The sequence below is a fragment of the Nesoenas mayeri genome (assembly GCF_963082525.1).
Source record: "Nesoenas mayeri genome assembly, chromosome: 3".
Lineage (NCBI taxonomy): Eukaryota > Metazoa > Chordata > Aves > Columbiformes > Columbidae > Nesoenas > Nesoenas mayeri.
The window spans coordinates 105,332,193-105,348,011 of record NC_137544.1 but is presented as its reverse complement, the minus strand read 5'-3'; the positions used below and the strand labels follow the sequence as shown (position 1 = coordinate 105,348,011).

General features: G+C 37.3%; 1 protein-coding gene across 25 annotated transcripts in view; it reads left to right on the top strand.

Moving 5' to 3' along the window:
- NRXN1 (neurexin 1) overlaps nucleotides 1–15,819 on the top strand; it is a gene marked incomplete at both ends in the record, with an annotated part of 724,694 nt that overhangs the window by 594,693 nt on the left and 114,182 nt on the right. For all 25 annotated transcript variants that reach the window (XM_080342501.1, XM_080342500.1, XM_080342497.1 and 22 more), the window contains one exon: nucleotides 4,043–4,214. In XM_080342501.1, coding sequence (XP_080198627.1) covers nucleotides 4,043–4,214 — 172 coding nt within the window. The remainder of the gene's footprint in view (nucleotides 1–4,042; nucleotides 4,215–15,819) is intronic.

Here is a 15,819-nt window from a genome sequence, read left to right as displayed (position 1 = left end):
CATTCTCAGGCTCATCAGCATTCTTGGTGCTTCATCAGAAGCCTGTTAAAGCCAAGGTAGAAGTATTTAGAGTACACAATTCATAAAACATGGTGGAGAATATCCCACTGGAGTTACTAGGTTACAATAGTAGCTGCCTGTTCTTTTGAAGACAAAATATTTTGAAATGATTGGTATATACACATGCAGGAACACACATGCTGCCTGAGCAATCAAAACTCCTAGTGTTTCAAAGCACATTGGGAACCTAGGATTGGACCTAAACATTTATATCTCATGCTTTTATCCAGCTGTTTTGTAGCCATTAACATAGGAGCCCTGTGAGCTTGGATTCCTACAAGTGGCTGGACAGCAAAGGTTGAACTGTAGGCAAAGCCCCTGTACCTTGCAGTAATGTATTAGAAACAAAAGAGCTCATCTACCTGCATGGTGTTGTAAAGAGAAAGTCACCCTGGCCTTGTTAACAGAGGAGCTGCAAGCATGAAACACCTCCAAACAAATTAGCTTTTCTGAACAGATAGAATAATAAAATACAGGGTAAGAACCATAAACAATGCAGAGGACTTCTTTGGGCTCTGTGTACAGAGCTCTGAAATTATCATCTTTGCTAGTGGACATAAATAACCTCCTAGAAATATAAGCCTTAAATGCCATGCTATTTCAGGTCACTGGAAAGGATAACATCATTCAACAGTGATGTTGACTTATTGGGGTACTTAGTAACACTGAGACATTTCTGTAGTGCCCATCATCAAGGTTCTGAAGAGGGAACCACTCATTCAGCGGTTGTCTGAGGCTATTTCTAATAGGAGAAGTAAGATTTTAATGAATGAACAAGTGATAAGGGAAAATTTCTACTCCTGTACTAAGCAACTGCTGGGAAAACAGAAATAGTAATTTAGTATGCTTCAGTTTCATCAGTCTCTTCCCTTTCCTTACTATCATGTTGCTTCAAAAAGAAGGAAAAATAAAAAGTAGGTCTTTCAAATGGGCTGCAAACCCATGAGATTAAGCATCACGGGGCCAAGGGCTGAGATCAGGTTATTTCAATAGGGTACTGTGCATCAGCTAAATCACAATAACTGTATGCACACATGGTCTTAACCAGTGACAAATGAAAAATAATGTTATCTTGCAGTGGAGAAGGAGTACAGTGAGTCAAATTACTGCACAGTTATGCGAGGGCTTAAAAAACCCATGATCTACCTGCAGAGATGCCTATTGTAACTCAGCCGATACATGGTGACCTGCTGCTTTGTGCAGGTGTTATCATCTGTCTGGGCTCCTGTACTGTCAGGTCTGGTCTTTACATCAGATTTTATTTTGTGGTTCTAAAGTGCTGTGCGCAATGGGATTGTAGTCCATGTCATGTTTAGTGTGATGTTCAGAACTCAAACTTAAATATGGGTATGATAATAAGGAAGACTTGAAGTCAAAACCAGATTTGCTTCCTTGTTTTGTGGGAGCTTACATAAATGCACACAGGTGCTAAGAAATGTCAAAAAATGAAACGTGACCTTTAAATATGGAGTTTTTAATGTTATCAACTACACAAATATATTAGAAATAGAGCAAAAAATCACCATAGTGTGTTATCAACTGTTAGAATGATATTGTTTGCTATTGCAGCTGTGTTTGATGTCTGTGCACAGTACTTCTGTGCTAATGTAGGGAAGGCAGGGACCCTTGTTTTTTCACTTACAGCTTCTTGTGTATCAAGTACGGTTAAAGGTCTGGCTTCAAGGCTGTGAAGCATTCATTTCACTTGGCAACACCTGGCTGTTTAGAAATGGCAACTTGGTAGCCATGGCAGCACCACATTCTTTTTTTTTTGGAAAAACTGCTGATCCATTCACCATTTATGCCACTTCACTTTGCTTGCACCTGTCCTATTCACTCAAAGGTGTTATTTTTCCTTGTCATTTTTTGATCTAAAAGAATATGTGTGTATACATATACATATATATAGCAAGCAGAAAAGCAGGTATGTAAAGTGTAGGTTATGAGTAGTATAATTATGAATCAGCGTAAAATTAGTCAGCTTTTTTTAATCCTCAAAGCCTTTGATTTCTTGAAAGTACTGTGAAAAGGTGCATATGCCATTATCATTACATGTTGTTTTTCTGCATTTCATAAATTAGTAAAAGAGGAGATTGCTTTAGAGTCAGGGCAACATTATATTTCTTTGTATATATTTCTTTATAAAGAGAGTAAGCACATGATACAGGTGAAGCAAATAAGCTACTGCACCCACTGGAGAAAAATGGGTGAAATCTATTCTGAGCCATAGTCGGACCAGTCAATATAAAATAGAGCTACAGTTATTGCCCCAAGATAACCAGGAGATTGCTCTGCAACTCACACAGGAGGCAAAAGAAGACGTGTGTGCTGGATGAGGTGGATTCCTTATGGACACCCTATAGATGTGGAAAAGTAGGAGAGCCTACCAATAGAGTAACATTAAAATTATCCACAAGGGAAAAGAGAGAAATGTTTAGAACATGATATAAACAACTGTGCTACTTAAAAAACCCAAAAACTTTTCAAAGAAATTCTGAAAGTCTCATCAGGGAGTGGTCCTTTTATTGAAGGGTGACAATGTAGTACCATAGTGTGGAGGGACTTTCTCCAAAATTGTTCAACAAATGCTGAACTGTGTAACTGGAACATGCAAGCACTATTGGAAAATGAAGTCGGGTATTTAAAAAGAGAGTAAGATAAAGTGAATGGTCTCTCAAGTTCACCGCTTGGGAGACTTACAGAGCCAAGGAACTGTGGGTTACACTCACTGCAAGGAACAGTGCCAGGGTAGGAAGAGAAAGAGGGAGCTGACACCAGGCTATGTGGGAGAGATGAAGCTGATTCTGGAAAGACTGAAGTGAATGACCAAGAGGTACAAAGTAAAATGTTTCATTGTGTTTCCTCTTTTGGTGCAAAAACTTTAAGAAGTTTTTTAACTTTTAAGAAGGAAGCACCAGTACCAATGACATGAAGTTTCATGTAAAATTGCCATTTATTATGCACAAGTCTCTAATCTCATACTGTGCAGTGCTTTTCTTTTTTTTCCTTTAATTTAGTAAGTCTCCGTATTTAGGAATAGAAATTATTTTATAGGAGGAAAAAAAAATCACAAAGCCCTTAAGTTAAACTTTTAACAAACATTAAAGGGCTTTGTTAAAATGTTAATGTCCCATTAGAGTGAATATCTTAATTATTAAAAGAAAATAAAAATGAAAACTTCCCAATATCACTATCATCTGGAAAATCTACAGTCTTGGTCATGAGTATGAATGTGCATGCAAAGTTCCCTTAGTCCTGGGCCTTCTCAGGCACAGGAGTTAACAGGTAGATCCCAGGAAAAAAAAATAATCAGTCTTGTCCCTTAGTGGGAACAAGACACTATCCCTGAGTCACAAGATGCCTTTTGATCCTCTCTGGTGTGGATCAGGAAAGTCCTTGTTAGTCAGATGATTTGTAGCTACTACAATGTGATGCAAAAAAATCTCCCTGATGGGAAGAAAAGAAAAAAATCCTTCTTTTTTTGTCATTTGTGAACACTCTGAATATCAATGAGGTTTGAGAGAGGTATGGGGCTGGGCCTTGGCTTTTACATCCAGAAAATCCTTGTACCTCTTCTAAGTGAACTGAAAGTCTTTCCATTTTGAAAGCCTAAAAAGGAAGATGGTATTTAATCCTCATGGAAGGGAGGACAAAGAAAGAAAAGTTGAGCTTTTTCCTTCTTCCCCCCTCCTCATCTTGCTCTGAACCTCTTGGAAAAGGAGAGAGCTCAATTTGGTGAACTAACTCATTTGGAATACCAATTATCCATCAAAGAGATGTCCCAGGCTTACTTAGCTGTCAGGAGGCTTGTCACTGCCACATACGAGCCTTCAGAAGTTACATCAGAGGCGGGAAGATGTTGTTAGAAATCTTTCCGTGTGTGACACACTGTCTCTATGTCTTGCTGAAACACCTCTTAATTAGTTCTTCTTTTTCTTCTTCCTCCTTTCTTTTTTTTTTTTTTTTTTTTTTAAATATGCAGCACCAGGGAAAAATTGGAGTTAAATTTAATGTTGGAACAGATGACATCTCTATCGAAGAGATCAACGCAATCATTAATGATGGAAAATACCACGTAGTACGGTTCACAAGAAGTGGTGGCAATGCCACATTACAGGTGGACAACTGGCCAGTTATCGAACGTTACCCAGCAGGTAAGGGCTTACACAAACGCTTGTGAGTAAGAGAGTGGGGGATGCATGAAGTTTGGCTCATTTTGCTTCTCTTCTTATACAATGTCAGCTCCTTCACAGTGTTTTAATAGCTAATTAAATAGTTAAAGAGTGCTGGGCAATATGCAGTTTATGATGATGGCATTTTCTTAAGTGAGTTTAAAAGCACGAATTCAAGTCACTGCTGGAAATGGAAAAATACAGTTATCAAGGCATGAAACAGTGGGGATTTTTTTCTTGTTTTCATTTGTTTTTCTTGGATTATTGTTTTAGGGGGAAAAAAGGCTTTGACAAAAGCTACAGAGTAATGTGAGTCCCAAATTGATCTCCAAGTGATGGGGTAAAACATATACTGAGGAAAAGGTGATCTGTGTTCTTTTAATTAAAAGTTGTTATTAAAAAATCTGAAGCATATGAATTTGGTGCAAGTGTTCCATCAGGCATAAACCAACAGGTGTATCAGTTATCAACTGTACAACCAACAAACCAAATTGAGGTGACTTAACTTAAAATGCAAACTACAGGATATTACTTATGCAAGTATGTGGACAGGACTGCTTGTGTGAATACAGAGTTGCCTTGATTGGGCCAATATTAAATTTCATGCAAATGCCATACACTGAAGATTACTGTGTTACTAATTTTATTCATTTTTAAAGGCAACAGGTTTTTCAGATATGCAATCCCTTTCTTATTGCGTAGGACAACCGAGCCATTAATGGTAACTTACAAATCTGCATGTTATCTGTTAACAGTTGGGGGGTGTGTGTTTACACTATTAGACAAAGGCAGCAAATTCAGAGATGTAAGTGAAATGTAGTTCTGATTTATTTGTTCAAAAGTAGAATATTCTTCATTTTGGGGGTGGAGTGGGATGGGAGGGTATGCTTCACTAGTAAGGAATGTATAAGCCATTCCCTGTACTAATTATTAGTATTCAGGGATTTTTTTCCTATTTGATATTCGAGTTGCAGTCTAGCTGTTCACCTGACTTTTTATAAATTAAAAAAAAATCCACAGGTGAAATATCACCCTTCATATAATTTATTTGAAATAATTTAGATTTTAAAATAAAAAGTATGCATCACAAATGAAATTAAGTATAGCTGGGGTGGTTAAAAAATCCTGCGTGCTAATGCATTATGGATGAGTGACAGTTCTGGCAGTTAGAAACAATTAATGGCTTTAAGATAGATACATCTCTAAGAGGTGATAAACTCTTGAGGGGATACTGAATGAAATATGTCCTGTGATCTTTCAGATGTTCCTGTTTCCCATTTACTGTCCTTGTTTTCTAACTTTTGCAGTATTTGGTAAATGGTAGCTGAAATAAACTGGTGAAAGCTGGAGAGGGGTGTCTCTTAGTTTGTCTTCAAGACCTATATGGCAGAAAGGAAGTTTGTTTTGTTTTGTTTCCTTTTTTTTTCCTTTTTTTTTTTTTTTTAATCTAAATTATGAACATGACAATATTTTTGCTTTTCTTCTCTGTTCTGTTTATTTGTGAAAATACTCAGTGGCTACAACAAGGATGAATTGCAGTTGAGTTCTGAAGAGAGTGGCACACAGAATTTATTTATACTGAACACAGATCAATTTAGAAAACAGATTTTCTTATGATGGGATTTGTGGAGGGGAAAAGATTGAATGTTCTCTGAAAAAGGAAAACAAAAAATTAGAGTTTCTTGAGCTTTTATAATCCACGTGCAAACTCCATTCAAAGGCATTTTCAGTTGCTTCATCAGCCAAGATACAGAATCGCTTGGCTTGCTTTATTGCTGGATTTTCCAAGATTGCTGTTGGCCTTTAATTTTCATTGCCTTTCACATAGTAATATTTTATGATTCCTGTATGCCATAGCATTGCTTTTGAAATCCATCTTCCCCCTTTTCACTTTTCATCTCTTCCTTCCCAGCACGAGAGCACCTAGCCATACCTTTCTCTTGTGTTTCCATGCTGCTCTGTCAGGTTTGGCACTCTTCATTATAAACCCTTTTCAAACATTAGTTTCTTCACAGGCTGATATTGATGTACATTTTAAGAAAAACATGGGCTTGTCCTGAAGACTATGCTGTCTTTGAGTCAGGTTGATACTGTTCTGAAAACATGAATGGCACCATGTTCAAAGCTACCACTGTCATCCCAGTTCTAAAAGTAGTGTATCTATAAGTGATGTCTTAAACATATTGGGCAACAGTTTGGCAAATACTGCTGCATCCAATTTAGATATGCTTCTGCTGTTGCTGTTTTAGGGACCAATAGTAGCACCTAGCAGTACTGGTTGAGCAGCTGACTTGTTCTTTGCTCGTGTTTTGGATGGAGGACATGTTGCTGTTGTATAATATGGACCAAATTTGATCCTGTTTTCATGAGTGAGGGTTCATTAGCTTTCATTTAAGTGTCAGAAAGAATATTTTTTCTTCCTTTGTGCCCGTTTTCTGAATTGTTTCGTTCTGCGTAATTTCTTAATGTGCCTGTACCACTGCACATAAGCACAGACTTATCTCACCTACTTCTGGGGTTTTTTTAATTAAGAATAGGAACAAGATTAGAAGCTTAATTAACAAGTTTGCTATTTCTAAATATTTTGGATTTCCTTTTTTCAAAAATAAAATAACATAAAAACATCAGTTGGCTGCCTAAAGCATATGAACTGATTCTCCTTTCTTTACAAGGAAAGCTTATGTACTAAATTACACTTCTGGTTAGAGTGTCTGACTACAAGACATCGCTTGTTGTGATATGTGTCTTAAAATATTGGGGTAAGATTTTCTGAGAAGAGTTTCTGGTCAGAGACTCAGGATACAGCCCCATCTAAGTGCTATATTTATCATCACCAAAAGCTCAATAAGAGTTGGTGTTGTAGCACTTGCTGGGAGGATGTTGTGGGCACCCCTGTTGATACTCAAATCAAGCATCTGTTGAAAAAGTGCTGTGGCGCTGATTGCCATAAGTTTGTGCGGGATTTGTAGGGTGTCTGAACTCAGTCCTGGGTCTCAGGAGCTGCCCAGAGTTCTATATGAAGGAAAAGGATTTCTAGCTGGTGTAGCACACGTGATTCTCTAATATTGCTTTATGAGCAGTCGGAGAGGTAGACACCTTGCAGAAAGAATCATATGACATTGCTCCATAGGGCTTCCATGGTTGTTTTTTGTGTTTTGTCCTAGAGCTGCATAAAATACAGAAATGACCCTGGAAGATGAGTAGGCTTTATAGCCCACTACTCTCGAGTGTTAAGTTTTCTCTGGACCAATGCACCTTCAGTTTGTATCTGAGTAGATGTGAAATGAGAGAGAGCAAACCAAAAGAGGTGGCAGTGGCCAGTGGTAAAGGATGTTTATCCTCGTAAAGGTGGCTAGTTGCTTTTTGGAGTATAGTGGGGAAAAAATTGTTTTACTCCTAGAAAAAATATAAAGATTTCAATGTTGTGAAATGGCTGGATGATTTTCAGAAACAGAGGTACAGATGTACTTCCACACTCCTACCTAAGTCTTTTTTTACTCCAGAGTTTCTCTCTTGCCATTTCTCTGAGTATAATGCTAGAACTATGAGGATGCACCCTTCAATTTCTGCCCTTTATTAAATGTTTGTCCTATTTTCCCACTTCCTCATTGTGTCAGTGGCTAGTGGGTAGCCTTGTGTTTGAGAATGGCATACTGTAGTTTTTTGATAGCTGACTGCAATGCCCAGATCTCTACTGGATTTGTATATTACATCTTTCTTAACTAAGTTCAATGTTATGTCTCTTTACTGAATGATTATCATCCCTCTACACCTTTCCAAAGGACCGGAATATTTCACTTTGTCCTCTTTTTCAGATAGTGATTTCCCATTAACTTATCCGGATGCAGCCTAATTTCCGATCGTATTAAACAGGACTGAGAAAACTGCTGACTGTGCAGAGTTCCTGATCAATAGACTAACCCCATTTTCCATACAGATCCTTTCTACTCCTTATGGCTTATCTTGTCTGCTTCACAAGTTAATTTTAATTGCCCCTCCTGACTGGCTGCTGTTGTGGGACTGCACCAGAGTAGCAACTCCAGCTGCTCTTGTAACTTGTTAGGTGGTAACTCTACACTGACATGTAGATTTGCTAAGAATACATTTATGGCAGAAAACCAGAGGACTTTTTAATTTGGGTTAAACTGAACTAAAAATTATGGGTGAAGAAAAAAACAGAATAACTGGAAATTTGCTTTAGTAATACATAAAACATTAATGTCAGTATTTTCTAAATAAAATGGTCTGACTTTTCATGTCAAGATTGCCCGGTGTTTATAGGGGATTTAGGTAATCTGAGAACAAAGCATTTCATTTAATTTGAAATAACCTTTTCTTCCTTACCTGAAAGAAAATCTGTTTCAAATCAGATAGGGGGAAAAAAAGAATCTTTCTCATAGTAGTGCTCATAATGATATCTATTTAACAGGAAAAACAATTTTCTCAATTTTCTAATTTTCCTTCCTTAGTACTGAAGAGTATGCATTTTACTAGTCTGGGAAAATATGTTGGAACAAGCTAGATTACTTTCTAAAGCCACAATAATCACCATTTATTGTGAGAGATTTTCAGAATCACTTTTCTGTGAATAACTGCACTTTCTGCAGCCAAAGGGAATTTTCCCAGTGTTGATTCTTTTAAAAGAACGTGGTACAACCAGTTATTTTACCAGCAGGAACCTACTCTTGAGGACTTCCATCATCAATCAAACTGATGCAGAATTTTCTGGGTATGAGACAATCTGTTAGATATTGGCCAACCGGTCTATGGTTTCAAAGCTGTTCAGACTCAGCAGTTCCCAGAAGCCTGCAGCAGTCTGTAAGATACAGTCTGATGTAGACAGATCTCTAAAATGGAGCCTTCCCGGTCATACCTGGACCTCTGGTCTGACTTAGAAAAGCGTAACTTAGTTGGCAGCTGTCCTCATGTATCCCATAGGTCAGCAGATGTTGTCAGGGATGTGTCTAACAGACCTAGATCTGAAAGCATGAGCATCTCACACACATTGTTCACACAAGAGACATTGTGCAAAACACTGCCAGACTGCTGGAACCAGTCAGTCTCTGTGACTGGGGACCGCACGTTATGATCAAGCATACACACCAAAGAAGAGCCAATGTGAGAGTCCATGCATGTTGGCAGAAGATCAAACCACAGGCTGACATTATGGTTATTGCCAGGTACCTCTGCAATATGACAATTGGCAGCTGAAGCTCTTAGAACTTTGGTATAATACAGAATAATTCGGTTTTGGGGTTTGGTTTTTTTGCTTTATCATATAAGGTTAAGCATCTGAGGGCACAAGTGTTGTCTTAGGGACTTTCTCTGGATCTGTGGGCTTAAGTTTGTTACTGCAGAACATCCAAGGGCTAGGGGAAGGAGGAATTCCATCTACATGCTTCTCTTGGTCCCTGTGTTCTGGAAGACAGACAAAGCGTCTGCCATCTTTTCATGGGATACAGCTGACAGATAAATAGGGAGTCAGACATTATCATTATTATTTAGGATAAGGGCTATCCATTTTTTTCGGGTTTTGTGTGTTCAGGTTGGCCATAAAATTAACAGGAGACATTTGTATCAGTACATTTGTTTCTCTGGCATATATTAGTATTTCCCAAACAGTCCATGTAGGTGTCTAACACACACCATTGGCTTAGAAACACCTTGCAAATTCAAGCCCTTACAGCCACTTCTGAAGAGAATCAAAGATCTGTTTCTCAGGCCCAAGTGTAGTGGCCAGGAGAGATCTTGAACTATTTCACAAACATAATGGTCAATGTGAGGTAGGAACCTAACAAGTACATAGTCACTCAGTATTTGCCATGCCTTGCATTTGCCATAGGGTGATTTTTCGAACCTCCTTGGCCACTGCTGTTAGGAATGGGACTGTCAGGGTGTTCTCCATATTGAAAGAATGTGAGCCTTCTGACTCCTGTTTATTTATTTGTATAGCAACGCATCATCTTTACGTTTTCTCTCACTTGCTTCCTTCTTTGGATAAACAACCCCAAATTTTTACATTTATACAATTTAAAAAGGAAAAAATGTACTTTTTTTTTTCTTTTTTCAATTTATTTGTATATTTTCTAGATGGAGAGATTTTGTAATATCTTCATCAGCTTAAACAATATTTCAGTTGATAAAAGCATTTTCATTCTCATCCCAAAGTCAAAAAATCAACTTGCTCTGTTGGATAGGCATCATAACAATAAAAGTTGATATATGGAAGATAATGCACACAGGTGAGATCATTTGAACTTTTCTATAAAATATTTTCAGTTAATTGCATTGGCTCAAGACAAAGGTTTAATGCTGTAGACAGCTCATGGATTATTTTAATTAGCAGTCAAAAAACAAGTAAGGTCTGAAAATGGTTAGAATGTTAAAAAAATATTAATGGGACTGCATTTTAGTCAATGGCCCACTTCCCCTCTAAAGGATTCATGGTTTGGGGTTTTTTTCTCTTTTCCTTTTTTTTTTTTTTTTTCCCCCATGCGTATTTAAATAGTTATCTTAGTAAGAGAAGAGTTCAAGAAATGAGAAAGAAAAATGTACTGGGTTAAGACTGTTTTTTCACATAAATTGCTTCTCTTAGAGGGTAACAGGAGAAAACTCCTATGCTTGGAAATTTTCTTTCAGGTTTCCAGTCCAAACACTTTCCAGTTCACCCCAGTTTGTTCTTATATGTCTTTTCACAAAATAGTTTGCCCATTTCACAATGGACAGTAGTGAGAACACTAGGACCTCACGTAAAGACATATGAAGATATTAATGCTGAAAGTCACCTCCACTGATGCATTTGAAGATCTTATTTTCCCTTTTCATATGTCAGAATTGGATGGCTCAATGTCATTCTGCAGCTGACTAGTATACCCACTGAATGTCTTTCCTCATGAATTCTCTCTTGTAAGACCCCAGTTTATCACAAAAGGTGCTGTGACTGGTCGTATATCTTAAGTACATGACCTGAATTTTGTAGTATAAGCTTTACTGTCACTTCTGTTACCTTAGTAGGGCTCAGTTCTTCTTGACTGCAATCTGCAGCCTCTTCAGGGTTACCAATATGTCAATTGCAGATTTCACTGTGTGGTCAACATTTTATACTGAAATCAGTGAAGAAAATACCATAGAAGACTGGGCCTGGCACTCAACTCGGTTACTTTCTTAGGGGTTCCACCACGGTAGTTTTCCTGTGGGAAAACCATTAATTTCCTTACATTCCTGTGGTGGCCTCAGTGGTAGCTCCTAGTCTAATGCAGTTTCAGAATTCACCATGATATTCATCTTAACTTAATGTAGAACTCAGCTTTTAGTTTATTATACTTGTTTGACTCAAGCACACATACATCTTCCATTCAACTAGAACGCAACATCAGCCATTCAACTAGATGGCGTCAGCTCTCCAAAACACTTGGAGAACTTTGATAGGCCTGACTGACCTACTATCTCTTGAGGATTTTTAGTTGTCAAATATAAGTAATATACTCGGGAACTATGAGGGCCAGAATATTATCTAATTGGCATATTGGCAGGTCTGAATGTGACAAGTTTTGAGTGTAAATGATTCACTAAGAAGCTGAAGAAGACACCTTAATGAAGTTGGAAGTATTAGGGAGAAGAAAGCTCCAATGCACTAACTAGTTCCTGGAAGGGGCTTGTATTCTAGGAAGATGAGTGCCTCAAGTGTCACCTAAAACAGGCAGCCTTTGTATTCAGAAACCTGTCAACAGATACAGAAATAGGATATCAGGCTGTATTCTCTACATGACAGAGAGGAGAGTGGAAGCAAAGATGAAGATTTCCTTGTTCAATGCTATCCATTTTTGCCTTTTTTTATTCAGCTTTTTACCATACAATTTTTCTACTCTTCCGTGTTTTCCACAGTTAATCAATGATTTTCTACATGGCATCCTATCAGATTCATTACTGAAATCCAGATAAATTGGATATACTTCATTTCCTGCATCTAGAAAATCAGTTAACTTATCAAATACAGCTATTAGATTAGTCTAACATGATTTGGTAAAGTTTTGCATTTTATCTCATTTTCCAATTGCTTCCAAGTTTTTGATTCTTTCCTTTCAAATTTGTTCTAAAGCATCATGTATGGCTAAGTTCAGATTAAATAGTTTGACTGGATGGCTTTTTTTCCTCTTCTCATGTAAAGCTATTATATTTTCTGCTCTCTAATACCAGAAGTATCATGCCCCACTGGATAGCTGTATTTAAAAACTCTTGGCTTGTTATTTTTAAGTTCTGGGGTAGAGATAATATTCCTTTCCTTCTGACCCCACAAATTCATTAAGAATATGTATGTTGCTTTCTTCTGAGCTGTGGAGATCTACATTTTCACAGACACGTTTCTGTTAGTCAGTCCAATCTGCTCCCTTGGATCATCATCAACCCTACTGTAAAGTGGCTTAAGAACCTTTTTCTTTAAAATTTATTCTACTTGCTTTGAAAGGCTCTTTGACCTGCAGTTTTGGCAACTTCTCCTATATGTTTATTTCTAATTCTGAAAGTCATGGCTTTCTTTGCTGAGAATGTCTGGGTTTTAACCTCCTAAATAACATAGTCTATGGTAGTGTAGTTATTCAGCCTAGTAGGTCTACTATTGTATATTTTTAATCTTGCAGTTGCAAGTCCAGATACATATATATGTATAAATTATATATATATAATATCTTTTTTTCCCATTCTTTACCTTAAAGAATTTCCAAGGGCCCTTCCTGGCTGAGTCCAGCCCCTCAGACTGATTACACAATCTGGTTTACTTCACTTTAACAAATTTTGTTATTTTGAAATCAAGAATCTGATTTACAGACTTATTTCTAATTGTGCTTGTATTAATTTGAGTCAACTCACAGTCATTCAATCAAAAATTGTTTCCTAAAATTAACTTTTCTATAGTGTTTTCAATATTTATCCAAAGTAAAGCTAAAATAGCATTGTTTTTTGTTTATTTCAACTGGCCAAAATCTTCAATGAGTGTTACAGGAAGCTAATATTTACCTGTATTCATATAATTATGTTCAGTTATAATATGAATAAAATAAGGTATTATAGCAGTGTGTAAAATAAGGGCATAGAGAATTAAAAATATGACAAGGAAATCTGTGAAACTCACTTCAGCAGGTTCTCTAGAGTATAGTAAGATGCAAGAAACTAATTCAGCAGGAATCAAAATAGAATAAAAATCAGTTTTAGTTACTGAGCCACAAACCATCAGTTCAGTGATGGCCAACATGTGATCGCACAACTGAATTCTTGCATCTTTTTCTGATTCATATGGCTCTGGCTACCCTTAGGTTATGATTAAATATATTTTTCAACATTTATCTAGGTCTCACTTTCATTATAATCTAATTGTTCACATAAACATTGATGTTAAAAGTGGTGATTTATTTTCCCATTCTCTTTGGGTGAACCTCTGTTACAGCTTATCCAAAGTCAATGAAATATTTTTTTAAAAAAGTACTACTGCCCTTTGAGAGCTTCTGAAATTGTTCTATCCTGCTGTCATCTTTAAATAAAGAGCCTAGGTGATACCCAAACAAGACATTACAGTAAGTCTCTTTTCACAAAGTGGTTTCTGTAAAGTTTCCCAAATCAGCTTTTTTTTTAATTTGACAGCTTATCAGGTTTTTCTGTCAGATAATGCCGTATAATAATGCTTCTCTAAGTCTGCAGACAGGTTTTCTTTTTTCCTTTATTTTTCATCTTGGATATCCTGATGAAATACAAAGGCTCATCCCCTCTTAGACTTAATAGATCCTGTAATTAAATTCAGATCTTGATAAAATGTGTGGCACAGTTGTCATTACTTGATCACAGAAGGTATAACACCTTTCAGTTAAATACGGCAAGGTGGCACAATGCATCTAGTTTAGAAAGAGAAAGAAAATGTAAAATGAGCAGTGATTCAGAAAAAGGTGTTCTAAAATACTGAAAGGAAGAGGTATCTGCGATTTTTGTGTCTTGTGACAAATGATGGTACCCATACCTGTTTGTAATAATGAGGCACAAAGTGGTATGGAAATGGAATTACTGAAGAAAACCACAAGCTATGGGGATTCAAGTTAGAGGAAGAAAGTGGGACTGAAAACAGATCTCAGAATGAGACATGGCAAATCTGTCACAGCTGGTCCTATTCACCTCTTCAGGAAGACCATTACCTTATTAACAATCCCAGTAAAAGTCAGATCACAAAAAATGAAACATTGCCAATATGTAGGGATTCTTTTGCACACTTTCATTTGGTTTGACGTATGTTTTCCCTGGAACATGCAGTATCACAACTTCTCCAATGTAGTAGGATAAGTTCAAAATGGAGGATTAATGTGTTGTTGATTAAAAATAAAGTGATTTAATCAAATTATTTTCTGAGGAATTTTAGCTACTCAGTAGCTTCTGTAACAATACAGTGCTGATATCTGTGATAGAATCAATGCCATTCTTTTTTTCTTTCCCAGTGGCAGAATCATGTTGTCAATGCAAAGTTGTGGACAAAGACCAGATTTCTTTATTTCCTTTCAGTCCTTTATTTCCTTTCAGCCTGCCCTCTAGTAGGTTCATTGTTGCCTGATTCAGGATTATGCAGGACTTTATGTAACATTTCACTCACCAAGTCAAACCAGCATCCACTGACTTCAGTAAAATTACTTTTGTGTTACACTTGCGTGAATAAGCATTGGCATGGTTGTAACTGCGCCCCTCACTTTAGACGCCCTACTTGATGGGCGTACACATGCGTTTGCTCCAAGACTGGTATTAACGCTCCTAGGGGCTGATAGGTGATGCAAGAGAAGAGTATGACATAGCACTGCTGCCATGTGCTCCTTCTGTGATGCTATTTGTTTCCATTACCTTCTGGGGCAGCCCTGAAGTCAGTCTGAAATGGGAGCCTTTCTCAGGACAGAACAAATCAATGCAGTGTTGAGCCTTCCAACCAGACAATCAATCATATGGAAAACCAAATTCATTTCTCTGCAGTGCTATTGTGTTTTAGGTTCTCTCAGAAGGCTTTTGTTTTTTTTTTTTTGGGGGGGGGGGTGGTGGGAGGGGGTGAGCACATTTGTGCATGTGTCCCCAGTTATATTTTACTGGTGTTGTGAGGTGTGACAGCAGAATAGTACTTTATGTCTTCAGGATAAGAACTTCCATCAAAATAATTCAGAATCAGTTACTCTAATTCATACTGCAGCAGGGAAGATGCCAACCTGCTCTGTCCTAGGTATTTTTCAAGACACTGAACTGCATTAACCAGGTATTCAGGAGGACACACATCATTGCTGTCTTGAACATACGAGTATCTACATGCTTTAGACTCTCTTTCTCTCCTTTTTACCATGTGAACACAGGATAAGTGTACAGCCATTCCTTCATCCTGCGGTGTGGTTAACTTTTTGCAGTCTTAAGCCTTGTTGGTTCCAAATAGAAAATATCTTGAAGCTGTAGCATTCACACTTTCAAAATAACTTTTCTGTTAATACTTTGGATTTGTGATTAATGGTTGTGACTAATTCTGCAGGACTGTTGTTTTGTGCATTTCGTAAGTTCAGAGTGTTCCAAGAGTGTTCAGAGTTAC